Here is a 23155-nt window from a genome sequence, read left to right on the forward strand (position 1 = left end):
AGCTATTCCTGCCCTCGATAGAAAATACTTCCAAGTTGTCCTTGCAGTTTCTGATCTAAAAAACAAGTGTTGAAGAGATTCCTCGTCAGGATGTACACAACACCAACATTTTGATGGCATGCAGTAGCCTACCCTTTTTAAGAAATCATCTAAAGGTAGCTTTGCTTTCCTCACTTTCCACATGAAAAATGCTATTTTAAAAGGCAGTCCCTTTACCTAAATCATCCTATAAGCTATTCTTGGTTCGTCTCTTCTTCTCGTATAATCCCATGCTGACTTAACACTGAAATATCCTCCTGTTTCCAGCATCCAACAAGGCTTGTCAAGAACCTGCTGAGGTGAAGGTGATTTTATTTTCTCCAGAATGTGTACTGCTAAGTCTTCAGGAAGCATTTCAAATAGTCTGTCCACATCCCACTCACCATCTAAGGTAACATCATGTACATTATGTACAATTTCATCAATGCCAAAGTCCTGAGGAACTAAAAAATATAGTGCCCCAAGACCTGTCCAGTTTTGAAACAAAAATAGTGAGGATCCCCTTTTTGTTTGCCAAAAGATTTGATGTTCAATCAGATCTCTGCATTCCAACATTTTTCTCCAAATGTGAGATCCCTTTTTCCATGTAACAATTACAGAATTCAATTTTTTACAGTATTTCTGACATACGAAAGAGCTCCATAGGCTTGGTTTTGTTCTGAAATTCCACCACAACTTGCTGAATAATGCCTTTGCTACATCATGCAGTGACCTGAAACCTATTCCTCCTTCCTCAACTGGCATGCATAAGGTATTCCATGAAGCCCAATGCCTACTAGTTCCTCCTACAGAGCTGCTCCAGAAAAACTGAGCAAACAATTTGTGCAACCTATTTATCACATAATTTGGAGGGTTTACAGCTGATAATAGATGCATAGGCATGCTTTGCAGTACATGGGATATGAGAACTGCCCTGCCCCCTACTGATAATAACTTACCCTGCCATGATTGCAGTTTGTCCATTACCTTAGTAATTAGGGGCTGATAGTATTCCAGCTTTCTCCTTGCATAAAATATAGGACAACCTAGATATATGATAGGAAAATCATTCATATGAATGCCTGTGATCCTTTCCACCTTGTTGACCACTTCCATGTCTGTTAAATGATGCAGGTACACAGCTGATTTGGTCTTGTTAACAAGCTGCCCAGATGCAACTTCATATGCATTCAGCACTTGCATAATTAGCATCAGAGATGTTTCATCTGAGGATGAGAAAATAATCATGTCATCTGCATACGCCAAATGATTGATCTTTGGACTCCACTTTGGCATCCCAAATCCACAAAAATACAGGTTAGTATGTAGTGCATTGAGATCCCTAGATAATGCTTCTGCTGCCACGATAAACAAAGTTGGAGATACAGGATCATCTTGTTTTACTCCCCTTGAGGACTTAAAGAACCCAAGAGCTTGACCATTGATTAGAATAGAATACCAATTGTTTGAAACTAATCCAAAGACAATCCCTATAAACCTTTCTGTGAATCCCATCTTTCTCAGTACCTTGGTTAGGAATAGCCAAGATAATCTATCATAAGCTTTGATCATATCTAGCTTCAGGATGACATTAGGTCCAACCTTAGTTCTAAGTCTAATGTCAATCACTATCTCCTGAGTTAGAAGGATGTTTTCTACTATATTCCTGCCCTTAACAAAACCTGATTGTTCCTCCGATATCAAACTCGGGAGAAATTTCACTAGCCTTTCATGTATCACCCTCGATATAACCTTATTTGAAAAGTTACTGAGGCTTATTGGTCTTAAATCAGAAAAAGTGGTAACTTCTTTTTTCTTTGGTAGCAGAACTAGGTTGGTGTATGTTACACACTTGGGTAGCTCATGACCATTGAAAAAATCCCTCACCATGTCCTACAGGTCATCCCCTATTATGTCCCAACAAGAATGATAGAATTTGCCTGTCATACCATCTGGCCCCCCAGCACTATCACCATTAAGTCCGAGTACTGCCACTTTAACCTCCTCTTTTGTTGGCTACTTAATCAATTATGCATTCTGCTCAGTGTTAATCAGATTAGGAACATGCTCTACGATATCAAATGATGAAGGAGTAGCTGCTTCTATGAACTGTTCCTCGAAGAATTTGATAGCCTCTTCTGCAATTTCTTATTCTTCTTTAATCCAGGTTCCTCCACTATTTTGAATTCTGTTAAGCTGAAGTCTCTTCTTCCTACCTCTCACTTGTGCGTGGAAAAACTTAGTGTTCATATCCCCTTCCTTGAACCAAGTCATGTCTGCCTTTTGTTGCCAATATTTCTCCTCTAGTTCAAGACATTTGATCAATTATGCCTGAACCTTTTGTAGCCTTTCCCTGTTCATCCCTGTAGGGTTTGCTTCAAATTCTGCTTCCTGAACCATCACTACCTCCTCCATGCTTGCTATCTTTTGGAAAATATCTCCAAATGTAGCCTTACTCCACAATGAAAGGGCCTTCTTTAATTTTTTTAACTTGTGAGTAAAAAGAATAAAAGGATTTGCACTAAAATCAACTGTCCAATTCTCTTTCACCACATCTTTAAAAGTCGCATGTTCCACCCAAAAATTCAAGAACTTAAAAGGCTTTTTTATTGGTGGAGTCTCAATATCACACTTCAAATACATTGGACTATGATCAGAACCAGTCTTTGACAAATGTTGCACCTCTATTCCTGGAAATGTTTGTTGGAACTCAACATTGGCCAAGCATCTGTCTAACCTTTTGAATATACAGTCTTCCTCTGCTCTCCCATTCCACCATGTAAATATGCTGCCTTTAAATCCAAGGTCGAAGAGATTGCAAGTGTTGATGTAGTGTCGAAAATCATTAATTTCATTCAATGACACAGGTAACCCACCAAACTTCTCTTCTTCGTCCCATATTACATTGAAATCACCTCCTACAAGCCATGGTGCATCCATTTCCCTTGCCATTGCATATAATGAATCCCATAATTCTATCCTCTCAATTGTATCACATTTAGCGTATATCAATGTTAGGACAAACTCCACATGTAATTCATTATGAAACAATCTTAGTGTTAATTGTTGCACCATATTGTACATAACAGTCACCTCAAATATCTCATCTATGAAAGCCCAGATCTTGTTGGAAACATTTGAAATTTCCTGTGCAAGTCCTATCTTGTTTTTGTACCTTTCCAGTTTTTTTGCTTGTTGCTTTGGCTCCATTAATCCTACAAATTCATAGTGATTTTGCCTGTGCATTTTTGTCAACCTTTCTAAGGCCTGTTGTGTGTTGACTGACCTTATATTCCAAATGAGAGCATTCATCACTGATTGTTGGATTTAGTTAGCGTTCTCCTTGTGTGCACCCCAGCTTTTGGGGCTGCAAAATTATCTTTTTGTTGCTTCTTCTTACCTTTTGCTGCTGATTTTGCCTTTTCCACTTGCGTAGGTGATAAGTCACCTTGCCTTGCAGCATTCATAAGGTGTTGGGTAGTTGATTCTTGATCCATGTCGTATCCTGATCTACCAGGTTCTTCTCCTTCTTCATTGTCTTCCTTCCCTCCTGATGTAGCTCCAAATGCATTCTTTTTAGGGACCAAGGTCTTCTCTTCTCCTTTTTTTAACAGCTGCAACTGGTTTTTCTCCAATGTAACAGTAACATTTACTATTTTTGTTTTTTGTTTTGGATGTTTCTCCTTCTCTGTTGTGTTGTGTCCTTGTGGGTCTTCTTTTGATTTCTGAAGTTTATCATCTTCTGTTCCTCCAGGATCATTTACCTCTGGGCCTCTTCCTTCATAGTTTCTAATTTCTGTGACTTCTGGTATCTGATAATTATTGTTGTGCTCAACATTTTCTGATCCTCCCTTTATTAAAAAATTACCAGTTGTATTGTTGTCATTGGCATGGGAATCTCTATTTACACTTTGCTCATCTTCTTCTTTGTCCTTCTCATTTGGTTCCTCATTAGCTTGTGCTCCTAGTAGTACTTCGTTTCCTCTTAATCGTATTCTCTTTCTTTAAACTAGTTGGTCTAGTCAATGGAAAGGAGGCATCAAAAGCAAAAAAAGATACTGCACAATGGGTAGAAAGAAGTTTCAAGGATAGAACAGGAGATGGAATAGTGAAGATCAATACATCATGCCAGGAAATCCCATCACAATATACATTAGTGAACAAGGAACTTAATAAAACTCCAAATTCTCAAGCAGAAGGGTCAAAATCGTCTAGTACCTTCACCCTAGCACAACTAGGTCTAGTTTTATTAATTTTTTCCATGTCTAGATGCATAGGTTTACCTACTGTTGTAGCTAGAGAAAATAGACATTCCTTCACAAAAAAGGTTGGCAATAGACCTGGGAATTAAATCCAAGCCATTGCCTTGGGTGTTTCTTCATCTGCTCTAAACTTTGAGTCATAAATCAATGGCCTAAGCTGATATTAATAGCCATCCCTGTCCTTTATGTAATGAGTTTTTGATGAGAAATGAAGATAGTCCTGCCTTAACGTCATTCTAATCAAAATATGTCTATCCCCTAGAAATCCATTGTTATACTCACCTTTAATTCCGTATGAATTGGTATTAACTTACGCAGTTGTTGAATTTTTGGGCTGCCATAAGAACATTTACCAATTATTGCATATTGTAATCCTTCGATGATATCCATCCTTTCTACTTCTGCTTTTGTGAACTGAATAACATGCTCTACATTCAATATTGTAGGTGGACGAATGAGAATTGGCTCAACTTCCTGTTGCTCCGGCATTGCAGCATTTAAAGTGCAAGGTTTCAGAATTTTGGAGTAATCCATCGGCTGTTTGTTATTATTTGTGTTCCCTGATGTTTGTACAATGTTTGGAGGAGGTTGTGTAGGCAGTGCAACCACCAAAGGTGGCTGGCCACCTGCCTGTGTGTCCATTACAGTTGTAATTCTTTAGCACATTAATTACATGACAAAGGTGCAGTAGCTTTGCAAGAAAACGATGCTACTGTAATTCGAATTAGCTTCACGTTACTTACTGCTTATGGCTGTGAATCCAATTTCATAGTCCAAACTGTAAAAACAGTAATTTCGATTTAAAATGAAGCTTAGAATTCAAACCAATCTTAGAAGAGAAGCACTTTCACATTATCAAAACAAGTTGTTGTGCTGAAAGGTAGTGCTGAAATTAGTTGAATCGCTGAAATTGAATGAAGAACACTGTCTGCTACAGTAACTCATGAAAATGAAATTAAGATCTACTAAAATTGACTGTAGATCTGAAGTTGAAACCAATTGGGTATTATTCGTAAGGAAATTATGTATCTTTTGACACCAAGTTTGGTTAGTTCCACCATCGGATGCCGGAGTTATGACCGGAAAATGATGACGAAATTACTATTCCTTCTCTTCCTAGAGAGAAACGCCTTTCAATTTCCCCTTTTAAGGTTTAATTTGTGTGCAATTTTGAGAATTCACATGGCATATTTTTTTTTGATAATTATTTGTATTTTGTCTGTGAATGTTTATTCTATTTTAATTAATGAAAAATACAAAAAATATATGTGTTTCATTTGCATTTACGATTTAATTTTGCAATTTAGGATTAATAAACAGTAATTTGTTTTACGAAAATGAAAAATCGAAAAAATAACGTACTTCGCATTTTTAGTGTCTAATGTCAAAATTGTGTGATTATCTTTGTATTTAATTTTGTGTGATAATTATTATTAAGGGTTAATTAGTATTTTCTAAGTTAATTTTGGCTTTACAATTTATTTTAGAATTTTTGGTAATTAGGAATTAAAAAGAAAATAAAAGAAAAAGAAGAAACAAGAGAAGAAGAGTTAAAAATCGGACTGGGCCAGTTTTAAAAGAAAAGTTCAGGCCTAATGTCACACCCCATATCCAGGCCCAACCGGCCGGTCCAAGAGACCATACCAAACGACACCGTTTCATCGCCAATCAATCTCAACCATTCAATCACCCAATCCAACGGTCCAAGATCCCCCTCCCATAACCCGTCTTTATCCCGACCCGCTTACCCCGAACCATACCCGCCCCAGCTAAGCCTAAACGACCCCGTTTGGCTTAAGTGACTTAATCTGGACCGTTGGTTCCCATCATCCAACGGCCCAGATTAATCAACTAATTTTGATATACCAAACACCCCCCGCCACTCGTCTCTTCGTCTCTTCAGAGACCAAAACACACACCACCACATACCACCGCCTTCCGCCCGCCGGAAATCGCCCACGGCGGCAGATGGTGGCCAAACAACCCCAAAATCACACCCCTGAACCACCAAACCATCCCCTCTCCGAATCCACGCTCGTTTTTCTTCGAATCACCCCCGAGCCCCTCAGATCTTAGATCAAATAAATCGACCCAAACCCTAGTTCATCTAAATCGACCCCAAATCAACGCCACATACCCCCTGTGACTCATTCATAACGAATTCATCATGGATTCCTTTCGAATCAGACCAAAGTTCGTTGAATATCAAATCTAAGTTCAAGCCTTAGAACCCTAAATTGTGACCAGTGCACAAGGGGGTCGTTTGTTTGGATTTCTTGGTTTATTCAAGTCTATTTCAGCATAAAATAATGACGCCCGTTTGTTCTCCAGCAAGAACAAACGTTTGGCATTATGTTGTGTTGACTCAGCATGTCATTTCCCAGTTCGAGCCTGGCCGGTGAGTTTATTTCCTAGTTTTGTTTATTCTGTTATCAATCTTTCCCCGTCTCTTTTTCTTTTCTCTGGTCATTTTCGAATTGAAACTAGACCAGTCCTCTGTTTTGGCATTTTGTTTATTCGACCATTTTGTTTATCAAGAACAAACGTTTGGCATTTTGTTTATTCTATTGCCAATTCGCTGTTTTGTTTGTCATATTATTTGGGGAATCTATTCTTGGTATCACAAGTCTGTATAGTCAGTTGTGTGAAACCCTGCCTTGTTTAATAATTTAGTCAGTCAAATTGGTTCATTTCAACTTAATAGAACTTGTTCATCCCATGCTCGTGCGTATTGTTAAACAATCTTATGGGCAATTCAGTGTTGTCTTGTTTCTTTTGCTGTTGGAATAAAACACTGAATTGGTTAATCAGTTGAGTTTTGTGAATCTGTTTGTTTTAGCTATTGTTTGAATCTGTATCCTGATTGTTAGTCGGTTTAGGAATCATTAGTTAATGAAGTTAAGGGTAAATCACTGAAGTGAAAGTGTTAAAATCAAGTAGAAGCCCATTCTGGTTGTCAGGGCAAACCTGAGTTTTAAATTCAGGCTGCCCATACACCTTTGAATTAAAGAATGAAATTAGACACTTAGTAGTGGCTGTCAGGGAATATGATAGAAGAAATACATTTCTTAATAATCTAAGTGTTAAAACAGGCTGGAAAAGGGGTCTGTCTTAGGGTATAAAATATAGGGCAGACCTTAGAATAGGGGTTCAGACCTTAAGAGGGCTAAAAAGAGAGACAGAGTTGGGGGCGGAATTTTTTTGAGAGAAGGGAGATCAGTCTTTGATTAGTTTTTTTAGAGAGTTCAAAAGGTTCTGAATTTCGAGACCTTAGGAGTTTTAGAGAGGTTCTACTTTGGTTCCTCTCTAATCAGTCTTAGAGAGCAGTTTTGAGGATCCAAAAGATCAGTTTTATTTGAGGGCTTTTAGGATCAGTTTTTAGAGGTTAAATTTTAAAAAATCTTTGAGGAGAGTTGAGGACAGTTTTTGAGAGTTTTAAATAATCAGTTTCTTTTAGAGAGTGCTGTAGAGTTTAAGAATAGAAAACCAAAAGAAAGATATTGTTTCATTGCATCCGTAGGTCTAATTCGAATTCTGGATAGTGATTCTCATTCCTTTTGATTGCTTAAGTGGTTCAGTGGTCTACTGGTTCATTTTTGGGTTTAATACAAGCTTGGTTAAGTCTGTTTGTCTTGGTATTTGTTGTTGCTATTGGTTTACAACCTTTTTGGGTTTTTCTGGAGTATTGATTGAGTCGCTGCTGCTGGTGTATTGCTGTTGTATTGCCTGCTACTAGCCTGTTTGCTGACCTCCTTCTCTTCTCATTGTATTGCCATTTCCAGGTATCCCTTGAATCCATAGAAGATGAGATACAAAAATATGTAAAGTTGTAATTACGTGAAGCTTGATGACTGAATGATCTTTGGCCTTCAGTCTTCAATAACAACTTGTTTGGAATCTAGTAGCATAATGTGAAAGTAGTTAGTTTAGTTCATCCTAGTACAAGTAGTGTATTCTGGGAATCATGTTGCTCTTTCTTTCTTATTTGAATATTTGTGGTATGTAAAGTTAATTGAATACTTGAGATACTGTGTATATGGACTATTAACCTATGCCTATTCTCTTCAATATAATCGACTTAGTATGGTTCAATTTTAGTATAGTCCAAGTATGGCACCCTGTTCTATAAAGTATTTAAAACTGGAATATGATGGAGCCTAAAAGGTTAGGAAGAATGTCTATGTTCGTACAAGTAATTCCATGTATAATAGATGGTAGAAATGGTTTATACTTCATTGTTTAGTGTCAATAACCCTAGCCTGGATATCATGTAGTCATAGTTCAGAAGTTGCATCTATTCTAGCTTCGATATTGAGTTATTATGATTTGCCTACTAATTGCATATTGAAGGAAAGGATTGAGCCATTAGTGTAAGTTCGTTTGGATAAAGTCTGAAACTTTTGGACCATGGAGATTGGGCTTGAATGCGTGGCAAACAAGCCCAAAGATTTCTAACCCACAGAAGGGTCTCCTAGGGGAGATTAAAAGAACGTTGGGCTCTAGAACTGATCCACGACTTTGAGCCCAAACGCTGGTGGCTGAAATGCCGGGTTGCTGCAATCGTGCACAAGCAAATTCATTATTTGGACTTGGCTGGAAGAATTCAATTCATAGTTCAACGTATTATAATTCAATACATAATTAACTAGGACTCTTTCTTTTATTTTTAGAGACAAATAAAGTAGAGAATCATAGTTGCTCTTAGGTTTGCCTCTTAAATAATGAACGAGATGAGCCTCGCCAAATAAAGTACCTAGATTGCGGGGCCCTCGTTAAATGTATATAAAATACTTAGATTTTGGGACGGGCCGTTTAGTAAATTTCCCGGCCTTTCCTAAAATAATAACGCGTTAGTCTATTTTAGGTGCGTATTTTAATAACATTACCTCCCTAAACTCGGGTGCGCATTTATGTGATCCAAATCCAAATCTCAACGATGTTAAAATATGTCAAAAATCACGGGTGCATTATGTGACGTGGTTCAAGACGTGTTTTAATGACGTTGCAATTCTCTTTTAAAATAATAATAATAAAAGCGATAAAAAGTTAAAATTTGCACATAGGTTCATAATTGTTAAAATCAGATAATTTAAGCCGAATATAACAGTTGAGCGACCGTGCTAGAACTACGGAACTCGGGAATGCCTAACACCTTCTCCCGGGTTAACAGAATTCCTTACTCGGATTTCTGGTGCGCAGACTGTTAAATAGAGTTATTCTTTTCCTCGATTCGGGATTAAACCGGTGACTTGGGACACCATAAATCTCCCAAGTAGCGACTCTGATTCTTAATAATAAATCCCGTTTCGATTGTTCTTTAATTGGAAAAACTCCCTTTACGCCTCTGGGGGCGCAGGTAAAAAGGAGGTTTGACAATAATGCTAAAAGCTTAAGAGAAAAATAATATATTGCATTATATAACGTGAATATGATGATCCTTTACAAATGATCAGCCCCCTTTATATAGTAGGGGAGTTCTACTCCTGGTACAATTCTAAATACAGTAAGAAACCTCATGATTGGCTAATTAATCATCTTGTTCTTGATACGTGCCGAGATTTGCAATGTGATCCTCGCCCGATTGCGGATATTTTATCTTTCCATTACTCGACCCAGTAAGCTTCCCTCGATATCCATCTTATTCTGTCTCGATCTTGGTCGATCTCAATATTGGTTGGTCTCAGTTTTGGTCGGTCTCGATTTTGATCGGTCTTAGGGTCTCGAGCTTGAAAACCTAACTCTGCACCATAGTTTGATATTAATTGAAGCCGATCCTCGACTAATCATGCGCCAGCCCCGATTAGTTGCACAAAAAGAGCAAGCCCGATTTTGACCGTATACATTTGTATTTCTATATTTGTGGAGTAAAAAGTCAGGCAATGATTTGAGGTAATCCATTTGAGGTCAAAGATGGTGATTTTATCAGTTATTATATATTTGACGCCAATGACAAAGGTGGTTTTTCAGAAGATTAAAGATACTTGAAGCAATGAAGTCAATTATTTTCTAAAGTTTTTAAGTGTTTTGTAGTAGCTTGGAACTTTTCCTTGGAGGTCAATCAAAAAATGCTCTCTAGACTCTCCCATTATAAGGCCCTTGCATTATAGATACAGAACCAAGATTCTAATTCCCAACCCTGGCATTTCCTTGTTGTTGTTATTGTTGCATTTCTTTATTTGTGGATAATAGAGAAACTTTTATGTAGGCATGTGTAGCTAAGAGTGCCTAGTTTCCTGCGGCGGAGCCGAGGATTCTATCCAAACTTGCTACATAAAGAATTTTGTTCTACCTTTGCAACTATACTAAAAGCTTTCCTTAGGTCAAGGAGATTCAACGATTTATGTATATGTACAAACAAATTGTAACGACACGACCGAACATTTTGAGCTTTTACACCTTGCTCGTCAGTTCTCGGGCATGACTTGCCCCGTGTGATGGATTATAACTTATGTAAATCGTTGGTTTTGATTTTCAAGGTAATCAGAATAAATTTGGAAGAACAGTTCTCAATTTGAAGCTTGAAATTTGAAAAGTTTGACCATGATTTGACTTGTTGGTATATGATCTCGGATCAGAATTTTTATGATTTGGTTAGCTCTATTAGGTGATTTGGGACTTAGGAGCGTGATCGGAATGCATTTTGGAAGTCCGTGGAAGGTTTAGGCTTGAATTGGCGAAATTGAGATTTTGGCATTTTTTGGTTGATAGGTGAGAATTTGATAGAGGGGTCGGAATGGAATTCTGGAAGTTTTAATAGCTCTGTTGTGTCATTTGTGATGTTTGTGCAAAATTTCAGGTCATTCGGACATGGTTTGGTTGGTTTTTTGATCAAAAGCGTAATTTGGAAGCTCTTGGAATTCTTAGGCTTGAATCCGATGTGATTTTGGTGTTTTGATGTTGCTTTGAGCGTTTCGAAGGTTGGAACAAGTTTGAATGAGGTTATGGGATATGTTGGCATGTTTGGTTGATGTCTCGAGGGCCTCGGGTGAGTTTCGGATGGTCAGTGGGACCATTGTATGTTGTTTGGAATTGCAGAAAACTTGTTGATCACTGTTGTAGAGAAATGGCCTTCGCATTCGCGAGTAGGCCCTCGCATTCGCAAAGGGTTAGTTGGTGAAGGCTGGGAGTTAAGCCTTCATGTTCGCGAGGAAGCCTACGTGTTTGCGAAGGGCTGGATGTTTTGTCATCGCGTTCGCGTAGAGTGGACTGCGTTCGCGTAGAGTAATTTGGTCAGCAGGACTTGAGGCATTTTTATTCATCGCATTCGCGAGTGGTGTAACGTGATCATGAAGGTTTAGTCTGAGGAAGCATCGCATTCACGATGGGCAGGCCGTAATCGCGAAGAGGAAATTCTGGTAAAAGTTATTTTGTGCTTCGCGAATGTGAGGCTTTGACCGCGTTCGCGAAGGAGGATTTCAGGCCTGGGCAGAATGTTGAAATAGTCATCTTGTCCGCTATTTAGGGGTTTATTTCCACCACTTTTTGTCATTTTTGGAGATTTTTGAGAGGATTTGAAGAGGGATTCAAGAGATAACAGCTAGAGGTAAGATATTTGAACTCAATACTCTATTCTTGTGTGAATTCTACCTAATTAATCATGGAAATTAAGTCTAAAATTGAGGAATTAGGGCTTGAACTTGGAAAGTGTAAATTGGGGTTTTGAAGGGGCAATTGAGGTCCGATTTTGAGGTTCTTGGTATGTATAGAGTCGTGAGAGGAGAAGGAACCTATTGATATAAAATTTATCGGAATCCGAGACGTGGGCTCGGGGTGGGGTTTGAGCAATTTCGGGATTTTTTATGTAAATTGGATATTTTCGAATGGGCTTTGTTCCCTTAGCATATTTTAATGGTTATGTACTGATTATGGCTAGATGTGGAGCATCCGGAGGTCGATTCATGAGGGCAAAGGCATCGCGGGCTAGAGTTTGGACCGAATTGAGGTAAGTAATGATTGTAAATGCTGTCCTGAGGGTTTGAAACCCCGAATTTTACATCGCTGTGCTATTTTGGGGTGATGTACACGCTAGATGACGAGCGTGGAGTCGTGCATCGTTGGGGATTGTGACTTGGTCCATCCCATACGACTGTCAAGTCGCGTATTTGATTTGAAATCTTATGATATTCCATATTTTAGAGATTGATATTATATTTTGGGTTGTATGCCATGTTTGGGGCCTTGTGCCGACCTGTTGAGACCCTTAGGGGCATTTTCACTACTTTTCCTCACTCTATTTGTTTTGAAAGTATATCCTCAGTCATGTTTTACATGTTATCATTTAAATCTAGTTTTGTCACTTTACTTCTTAAAATGTGAAAACTATTTGGTTTGAGTTCCCTGATTTACTGATGGCTCGAGCGATTGTGAGGTTGATGACTGAGATAGACTGAGGGTCTGACTGTGAGGTTGATGACTGAGATATACCGAGGTCTGATTGTGAGGTTAATGACTAAGAGAGGCTGAGGGCCTGGTTGTGAGGATTATATATTTATGGATCGGGCTGCAAGCCGCAGCAATATATATATATATATATATATATACACATACATATATACATATATATATACATATATATATATATATATGTGTGTGTGTGTGTGTGTGTGTGTGAATGTATATATATATATATATATATATATATATATATATATATATATATATATATATATATATATGTATATGGATCGGGCTGCACGCCGCAGCGATATAGCGCTTGGGCTGTAGGAGCCCTCCAGAGTCTGCACACCCCCAGTGAGTGCCGTCGACTAGATATATGGATTGGGCTGCACGTCGCAGCGATATATGGATCGGGATGCACGCCGCAACGGTTAATATATGGTACTTATTGAGTGTGAGTGCTGAGTGTGAGCGCTGATTGATGAGAGTTGAGTCTTGAGTGACCGAGAGGCTTGCCCGAGGGGCTGTATACATATATGAGTGACGCTTTGCCCGAGCGGCATGTTTTTGTGTAATTGTTGTTTCCACTCCTCTTTATACTGAGCCTCTGTTGAAAATGTTGAACAAATGCTTTTAAACAACTTTCATTTAAGCTGGAGTTTTTATGAGATGTTCGGAATTCGATCACTGATTTGGCTTTGTTATTTCCACTGAGCTTTTTACGTTATGAGGTGTTTATGATTCCTGTTTTGCCTGAGGGGCTGTATACGAACTATGTTTTGCCTGAGGGGTCGATTATGGTTTTCATCTTTTTTATTATAAAAGGTATTGAACCCCTACTGAAACGGTTGGAAAGCCTTTTCAAATGATTTTTACCAAAACCTGAATTTTAAATGAGACGATTGACTCGTATTCTGATTTGAAAGCCTGTTGTGCTTATTGAGTTTATCATAAATGTGGTTTCATCATTTCCTACTGCTCAGTCTTTATTTACTCTTATTACTTACTAGGTTGGAGTACCCACATTACTCCTTGCACCTCGTGTGCTGATTCAGGTATTTCGGAACCCGGTAGCGGGTGTTGATTATCAGAGGCAGAGTCGTCGGAGTTAGCAAGGTAGCTGCACGACGTTCGCAGCATTGCTTTCCTTCCCTTCATTTTCATTACCGTATTTAGTACATATTTAGACTCTTGTTGTATTCAGACCTTGGTAGATACTCATGACTAGTAACACCCCGTTGTCGGGCTTGTGTAATTATTCCGCATTTTTATTTTTTTTAATATCATTATGCGCTTATTGATTTATAAATGGTATAAAAACAACTTTTATTAGAAAATGGTTGATTCAGGAGTTGTGTTGGCTAGCCTAGTTTAAAGATAAGCGCCATTACGATCGGGTCAGTTTTGGGTCGTGACAAGTTGGTATCTGAGCCTATGTTACATAGGTCTCACGAGTCATGAGCAGGTTTAGTAGAGTCTTTCGGATCGGTACGGAGACGTCTGTACTTATCCTCGGGAGGTTGCAGAACCTTTAGGAAAAACTTCACATTCTTGAATTCTTATCATGTGTCCTTGATTCAGCTTGAAAAGTAACTCTTTGAATTCCTTCCACGCGTTCATATATGCACATGAGCGCTCAATATCAAATATGCATCGATGGCTTGTGATTCCCTGATCGAGAGGCGAGATGGTATCTCTGTGCATTGATGTTAGTCTAGTCTGGAGGACTCGAGGCTGGATTTTTGCCTATAGCTTGAGTTCTGAGCTGATGATTGCGTGAGCACGTGCTTCTAGATCTACATGTTATGTTGTGTCCCTATTAAGAGGAGTAATGACTGGATAGCTACGTGATGAGTATGTTATGACTACGAGATGTGTTCATATGAACCGAATGAGGAGAGAAGGGTCTGCTTTGGGGCATCACAGACTAATTGGTGTTTGATTTCCACCGTGATTGGATGTATAGCTCTGAGTTATTAGTGTGTGAAGAATCTTTTCATGTGTCCTAGTTGGGAATGAAGTAAATTTCATGTTGCGATATGAGTTCAGACCCAGGAAGATTAAGTGACTGCGTAACGTTTGTGATGGTGGAAGGCATACATAAATGCCAGTTCGAGGCAAAGCAGGTGGGTTATCTCATGCGGAGTGTTCTGAGGTTGTGTGATCCTTATGTTATCTGTTAGAAAATCTCATTTATAAGTGAAATATATATGTTGCAATTTAAATTTGGGTCGCTTAAGAGAGTGGGTTTAACTACTACGAGAGTGAATGCGAGATTTGCATAAGAGTTAAAGTACCAGATGGTCTATGTTTCACGGGCTTATAAAGGATCGAGTTTAATCTCACTATGGTATTATGACAACAATAGAGTATATGCGTTATGGGTTATTGAGTGTGTTTAGATATATGGCTTCGAGCCAAGTGGGGGAGTCTGCTATTGATTAGCTAATTGCACGGTTATGTGCTTTGTTAGTTCCAGTTTGAGGTGTTCGAGTGAATCAGTTATGGTTTGCGGAGATTGATACCGAGGATGGTTCGAGTAAAGGAAAATTTTCGACTAAGGTAAGGTTATATCATGCTTCATAGGTGTATGAGAATCACGGAAGGTCTTGAGTTGTTGTTGGTAATAGATGCTCGGTGCATAGAGCGGGAAGTTACTTGGATGTTCTAGGATAAGGTTACACTCTACGGTGTCAGAGTGCTATTGAGGCATGGGTGGTTCTGTTCATTTGATCAGGCTAATTACAGTTTGAATAGAGTGAATGACTCTCGAGAATGGTTCTAATGTGTTCCAGATTTTACATGTAACAATTGGGTATTATCAAGTTGTATATGTGGCTAGAAATTGAGTTTTTATTGGAATATGTCAAGACTTGTGATATTTCTATATTAATTATGGGATTCTATAAATCAATATTAGGAAGGTGAAGGTAATGGCTTTGGATTCGTATAAAGTCTTTTCAGGGTAAGCATTTTGAACGTGGTGTTGTTAGGAATATCTAGAGAGTATTCAACGGCTTATGGACCATAGGACGGTGTGGCTTTATTCTTGGGTCTTGTGTGGTAAGTCTGGGTTGAGGAATGGTGATGTTATAGCAAGAAGGAGTATCAAGTTGAAGGTAAATCAGAAGGGAACTCGGATAGATGGGATAGCTTGGTAGTAGGCCGAGTCGGTATAGTAAGGATATGATTAGTTCTTGGATGCTTACGAGGTAATGAGTTTCTACAAGTGTTTTTGCGGTAATTCTTTTGGGTTTTAGTGAACTGCGTAGCTCGGTTGAGTTAGGAGGACTTAGTCCTGACGATTTAGAGTTGTGCAAATGGAATTCAGAGAGTTCTAGATGGTTTCCACCACAGTTAGAGGGGTATATTTTTCCTATTGGCGTGAGGAGCATGGGATGTATAGTGATTTTCTTCTAGATGGGATCAATGGAAAGTTCTTGGTTAATTGAGTACGTAGCTTCTTGTGGCCTGGAAGGGATATGAAGTTCTCGTGGTTATCCTAGGATGGTATGGTATATGCGGTATGTTGTGTAGGATTGAGATTTGCATGTGCAAGGACGCAGTTCAGATTTGAAAGGAAGGTCGCAAATTCTTAGATATCATGGGCAACTTCAGGTGACTAGATAAATAAGATCACTGATTGGTGTGGCTTGATGAGGGTGTAACATTTCAAAAAGGGCAATGTGTTTGAGTTACAGATGCTTTATTGGTATTGCAGCACTATTTTGTCTGATCGACGGATGATAACCGAGTTTGCTTGGTGGCTCAGAAGAATTATAGGTGTACCTCTCATGAGATGATTGAGTACTAGAGGTATGTTATATATGCGAGCGGTGGAATTGGGATCAGATATGGTAATTTGTGTACTTTATGGACTTGGAGACTAGAAGTTCTCATATACATGTTAGCTCATGGTTGTGGACGGCAAAGATGTGGGTAAGTTAGTCAGATGATAGTGTGTGCTACGATTCAGTCATTGTGAACCTTCAGAGGATTATTTATTTGTTTTGTGTGACTAGAGTTGATGTGTGGTTCATTGGTAGACCTATATGGATGTGTGTTTTGAATCGAGACGGCTTTGTTGACTTCGAGTTTCCATGGGTGAGGGATGTGTTGATTCGGTTGTTATTGAGCTATTAGTAGTCAGGGGAATCTATGAGTTACCTTTCCGTGTTATGAGCTGTTAGGATTTGTTGATTATAGGCACATATGGTGCGGTGTTATTAGGGCCTCTCAGTGGAATTCGAGCGGGAAGAGCACTGGGTATTGCTCGGTGGATGGCGTATCGGTTATGTCCTTTCGAGTTGTGTGGTGTTATGTAATTACCTCGCGGTGGTTATGATGATTGCTTTGGTTTTAGACATCATATTGCGCACGATTGTCGATTTTGAGCATAGTAACTTAAGGTGTCTCATGTGGACTAGTGTTTGGATGAGGTCGCGCATTGAAGCGAAGCTATGTGGAAGTATGATCCTGTTGGTTAGATTTGTGTGTTCTGTCTCTATAATGTGTGGCGGGTTCTCAGCCTTGTGTTGTGGTGGTACTAGTGAACTTGCGGTACAACTCTTTTATTTGAGTCATTTTCATGATTTGAGTAAGTTCGGATTGTGGCTTATTGGTGCACGGATTGCACAAGTCGTGGCTTTAGTATGTATTGATGTGTCAATGTCACTAGAGTAGTTGTGTTGGATTATATGAGATCGTTGGGATCTTTAATGACTGCAAACAGATTTGATTTCAGCATGTTGGAAGGATAACATCGAGGTTCGGCGCAGAAATTTGCTATGGTCTTTCCCAAAGAAGAAGTGGCTTTATGAATGGTTGATCTGAGAAAACAGTTATGGCTTGTGCGTGTTTCATTTATCATTGGCAGTATATGAAACTGTTGGAATGAGACTTTAGTTGATAAGAGGTTTCCTATCGATATTCGGTTGTTGTGTGCAGCTGCTATGATTAGAAGTTATCGCTACAAGCGTTTGAGTTATGTGGTATATCATGCAATGATAGCGAGGATTGCGGGTATGGGTTATTACAGCTTGTTCGGGCCTATTCAGAGTATAAATGTGAGATTTTAATCTTGTGGATGATTTCGGTGGTGGAAATGTGGTTCTAAGGTTTATGTGCTAGGATGGATTGTGAAATTTCAGTTATATTTTTTATCAGACCTATATGAGATAGGGTGATATGGGATCACCCCCGGGTATATGCATGTCAAGGTTATTCAGCGATTGGTTGGCATTTGGAACAACTCTGGGTACGTTCAAGAATGAACGTATGTTTAAGTGGGGAAGGATGTAACGACCCGACCAGTCATTTTGAGCTTTTGCACCTTGATCGTCAGTTCTCGGGCATGAATTGCCCCGTGTGACGGATTATGACTTATGTAAATCGTTGGTTTTGGTTTTCAGGGTGATCAGAATGAATTTGGAAGAACAGTTCTCAGTTTGAAGATTGAAATTTGAAAAGTTTGACCAAGATTTGACTTGTTGGTATATGATCTCAAATTGGAATTTTTATGATTTGGTCAGCTCCGTTAGGTGATTTAGGACTTAGGAGCGTGATCCGAATGCATTTTGGAAGTTCGTGGATGGTTTAGGCTTGAATTGGCAAAATTGAGATTTTGGCATTTTCCGATTGATAGGTGAAATTTTGATATAGGGGTCGGAATGGAATTCGGAAAGTTACAGTAGCTCCGTTGTTTCATTTGTGATATGTGTGCAAAATTTCAGGTCATTCGGACGTGGTTTGGTTGGGTTTTTGATCAAAAGCGTAATTTGGAATTCTTAGGCTTGAATCCAATGTGATTTTTGTCTTTTAATGTTGCTTTGAGTGTTCCGAAAGTTGGAACAAGGTTGAATGAGGTTATGGGGTATGTTGGCATGTTTGGTTGAGGTCTCAAGGGCCTCGGGTGAGTTTCGGGTGGTCAATCAGGCCATTGCATGTTGTTTGGAATTGGAGAAAATGTGCTGATCAGTGTTGCAGAGAAATGGCCTTCGCGTTCGTGAGTAGGCCCTCGCGTTCGCGAAGGGTTAGTTGGTGAAGGCTAGGACTTAAGCCTTCGCGTTCGCGAAGAGCTGGATGTTTGGTCAACGCGTTCGCGTAGAGTGGACCGCGTTCGCGTGGAGTTATTTGGTCAGTAGGACTTGAGGCATTTTTATTCATCGCATTCGCGAGTGGTGTAACGTGATCGGAAAGGTTTAGTCTGAGGAAGCATCGCGTTCACGATGGGCAGGTCGCGATCGCGAAGAGGAAATTCTGGTCAAAGTTATTTTGTGCTTCGCGAATGCGAGGCTTTGACCGCGTTCGTGAAGGAGGATTTCAGGCCTGGGCAGAATGTTTAAATAGTTGTCTTGTCCCCGATTTTGGGTTTTATTTCCACCATTTTTGGTCGTTTTTAGAGCTTTTTTAGAGTATTTGAAGAGGGATTCAAGAAATAACACCTGGAGGTAAGATTTTTTGAAATCAATATTCGATTCTTGTGCGAATTTTACCTAATTAATCATTGAAATTAAGCCTAAAATTGAGGAATTAGAGCTTGAATTTGGAAAGTGTAAATTGGGGATTTGAAGGGGCAATTGAGGTCCGATTTTGAGGTTCTTGGTATATATACACTCGTGATAAGATAAGGAACCTATTGACGTAAATTTATCGGAATCCGAGATGTGGTCCCGGGGGCCGGGTTTGAGCAATTTCAGGATTTTTGATGTAAATTAGTATTTTCGAATGGGCTTTGTTCCCCTAACATATTTTAATGGTTATGTACTGATTATGGCTAGATTTGGAGCATCCAGCGGTCGATTCGTGAGGGAAAAGGCATCGCGTGTTAGAGTTTGGACCGGATCAAGGTAAGTAATGATTGTAAATGTTGTCCTGAGGGTTTGAAACCCCGAATTTCACATAGTTGTGCTATTTTGTAGTGACGCACATGCTAGATGACGAGCGTGGAGTCGTGCATCGTTGGAAATTGTGACTTGGTCCGTCCCGTACGACTGTCAAGTCGTGTATTTGATTTGAAATCTTATGATATTCCATAATTAAGAGATTGATATTAAATTTTGGGTTGTATGCCATGTTTGGGGACTTGTGCCGACCTGTTGAGACCCTTAAGGGCATTTTCACTACTTTTCCTCACTCTATTTGTTTTGAAAGTATATCCTCAGTCATGTTTTACCTGTTATCGTTTAAGTCTAGTTTTGTCACTTTACTTCTTAAAATGTGAAAACTGTTTAGGTTGAGTTCCCTGATTTACTGATGGCCCGAGCGATTGTGACGTTGATGACTAAGATAGACCGAGGGTCTGACTGTGAGGTTGATGACTGAGAGAGGCCGAGGGCCTGGTTGTGCGGATTATATATTTATGGATCGAGCTGCAAGCCGCAACAATATATATATATATATATGGATCGGGCTGCATGCTGCAGCGATATAGCACTTGGACTGTAGGAGCCGCTCCGGAGTCTGCACACCCCCAATGAGCGCCGTCGACAAGATATATGGATCGAGTTGCACGCCGCAGCGATATATGGATCGGGTTGTACGCCGCAACGGTTACTATACAGTACTTATTTAGTGTGAGTGCTGAGTGTGAGCATTGATTGATGAGAGTTGAGTCTCGAGTAACTGAGAGGCTTGCCCGAGGGGCTGTATACATATATGAGTGATGCTTTGCCCGAGGGGCTTATTTTTATGTAATTGCTATTTCTACTCCTCTTTATACTGAGTCTCTGTTGAAAATGTTGAACAAATGCTTTTAAATAACTTTCATTTAAGCTGGAGTTTTATGACTTGTTCGGAATTCGATCACTGATTTGGCTTTGTTATTTCCACTGAGATTTTTATGTTATGAGGTGTTTATGATTCCTGTTTTGCCCGAGGGGCTGTATACGAATTATGTTTTGCCCGAGGGGCCGATTATGGTTTTCATCTCTTTTATTATAAATGTTATTGAACCCCTACTGAAAATGTTGGAAAGCATTTTCAAATGATTTTTACCAAAAGCTGGATTTTAAATGAGACGATTGACTCGTATTCTGATTTCAAAGCCTGTTGTGCTTATTGAGTTTATCATAAATGTGGATTCATCATTTCCTACTGCTTAGTCATTGTTTACTCTTATTACTTACTAGGTTGGAGTGCTCACATTACTCCCTGCACCTCGTGTGCAGATTCAGGTATTTTAGAACCCGGTAGCGGGTGTTGATTGTTCAGAGGCGGAGTCGTCGGAGTTAGGAAGGTGGCTGCACGACGTTCACAACATTGCTTTCCTTCCCTTCATTTTCATTACCGTATTTAGTACATATTTAGACTCTTGTTGTATTCAGACCTTGGTAGATGCTCATGACTAGTAACACCCCGATGTCGGGCTTGTGTAATTATTCCGCATTTTTCTTTTTTTTAAATATCATTATGCGCTTATTGATTTATAAATGGTATAAAAACAACTTTTATTAGAAAATGGTTGATTCAGGAGTTGTGTTGGCTAGCCTAGTTTAACGATAAGCGTCATTACGAATGGGTCGGTTTTGGGTCGTGACACAAATAATATTGTTTTTACCCTATTTGCACAGTATAACTTTTGAACAAATTTGGTTGTCTCCTTCGGAATATTCAAGAATTGAAAATTTGAAGATATAATGTAGTCAAGCTACACTTGATAGAAGATAAAGAACCAGTAGACATTAGAGTAACAAAATGCATTACATCAACTTGGATATCAAAATAACAAAAAGTTTGAGGTAAACATATAGAATTCAACTTGGGCTTTCTATACATATATGGGCCTGCTGGCTTTCACTAGTGAGTGAAAATATCATAAACTGTTCAGTCAAGCCACTGGAGTGATATTCCCATTTTCACAAGCTTAGCTCTACCAAAGAATTGATCTCTGGCCAAAAGTCTCACTTGCTTTAGATATGTACCTAAATTCACTATCCCTTGCTCAACTACTTTGTCTAATGAGTATATCAAGTCCTCTGTTGCCCTGTCTGCTGCAATACATTCAAGCAGTGCCTTTGAATTCTCATCACTGGCTTCAAATGCATCCTCAATTGGATGTTCTGAAAATGAACTTTGACCATTAACTCTTAACCAACCCGATACTTTATCCGCTTCGTCTGTCAAAATTTTCACCCTCTCCTTCAATTCTGACCTTTCAGTTTCATGCTCATCAACTGAAATTTCTGCAATAATAGCCCTTCTAACCATTTGTTCTGTAAGTGTTGAAAGCTCCTCCACTTCTTCATGTGTCTTAGAGAGCAACTCCGTCATGTCATAATGAAGGGTGCACGAGAGTCGGTCCACAGCCTCCCTTTTAGAAGCTAGAGAAGGGTGAAAGGAATTAGCACTACGAGCTGAATAGTAAAAGGGATGATTATGTGAAAAGATCTTGATAAGGTTGTGGACAAGGTCTGAGAGGTTGCAGCCAGGGTACTTCCAATTTACTAGGTAAAATGAAGAAATAGAACCTGAAGAGTCCACAAAAGGATGGTTGTTATAAATTGGATAACTAGTATTTAAAGACACAAGGACAATAGGGGCCATAAAAGGGTAACTTTCATGTAACCAAATGGTAAGAGGAATTGCAGGGGTTGAAGAAGAGACTTGCAATTCTCCATTCGCATTAAGTAAGTTGGCGGTCGTGCCATCGTCGTGTGTAAAGGTATCGATGGATGGTCTTAAAGAAGGATAATTTTGAAGCAAAGAAATGAGGTGCCTACGAATTATGCATATTTGATTAGGATCTGTGTAAGGTGGTGCAAAGGGTGGGCTTGTACAAGAAAGAGCTGCATCTATAAATTGGATTGAAGATGGAGGTGTTTCAAGATTTGTGGAGAATACTTCAACCAGTGATTTAAGGTAATCCATCTGAGGTGAAAGATGCTGGTTTTGGGAATGGTGATCAGTCAGTATATAAAATGTTCTTGCGTCAATGAAGTCAATTGTTTCTAAAGTTTTTTTAGAGTTATGTAATTGCTTGGAACTTTTCTTTGGATGTGAGTAAAGGTGTTGTTTAGCTTCCACTCTGCCCAACTCGTGGAGTCAACGAGTTGCAAAATCTTACATAAATGCAAATGTTATATAAATAAGCAGATTAGTTGGATAAGATTGTAACTCAAGCATTTATAAAACCAAACTTGTTGACCAAATAGCTTGATCCACAAGTGTTGATCTCCCTCTTTCTCATTCTTTATTCTGCATCTCTGGATCGGGAGTTAATTGGCATGGAAAAAAGGGAGGTGTATGGAGGGGACCAATGATTTACTAGTAGTTATTTGACTAAATCAGAACAGAAAACAGAAAATAGAAGTTAGAGTGGTTGTATAAAAGAAAGATCTATGGCATAAAAAATTGGATAAATGATGAATTGATTTCTTTCTATCTATCCGATTAAGTTTTGGTGGACGTATTATTATCTCACGTTTGTGCTCGGTGATAATTACTTTTTTTGTCCCATTTTATATGATGTATTTGTCTGA

General features: G+C 39.1%; 1 protein-coding gene across 1 annotated transcript; it reads right to left on the reverse strand.

Moving 5' to 3' along the window:
• Positions 1–21336: 21336 nt before the first annotated feature.
• On the reverse strand, positions 21337–22896 carry LOC107788448 (protein ELC-like). The gene has a single exon (XM_016610127.2). The coding sequence runs from the start codon at positions 22542–22544 to the stop codon at positions 21501–21503; it is 1044 nt and encodes a 347-aa protein (XP_016465613.1). The 5' UTR covers positions 22545–22896; the 3' UTR covers positions 21337–21500.
• Positions 22897–23155: the final 259 nt, after the last annotated feature.

The sequence above is a fragment of the Nicotiana tabacum genome, chromosome 22 (assembly GCF_000715075.1).
Source record: "Nicotiana tabacum cultivar K326 chromosome 22, ASM71507v2, whole genome shotgun sequence".
Lineage (NCBI taxonomy): Eukaryota > Viridiplantae > Streptophyta > Magnoliopsida > Solanales > Solanaceae > Nicotiana > Nicotiana tabacum.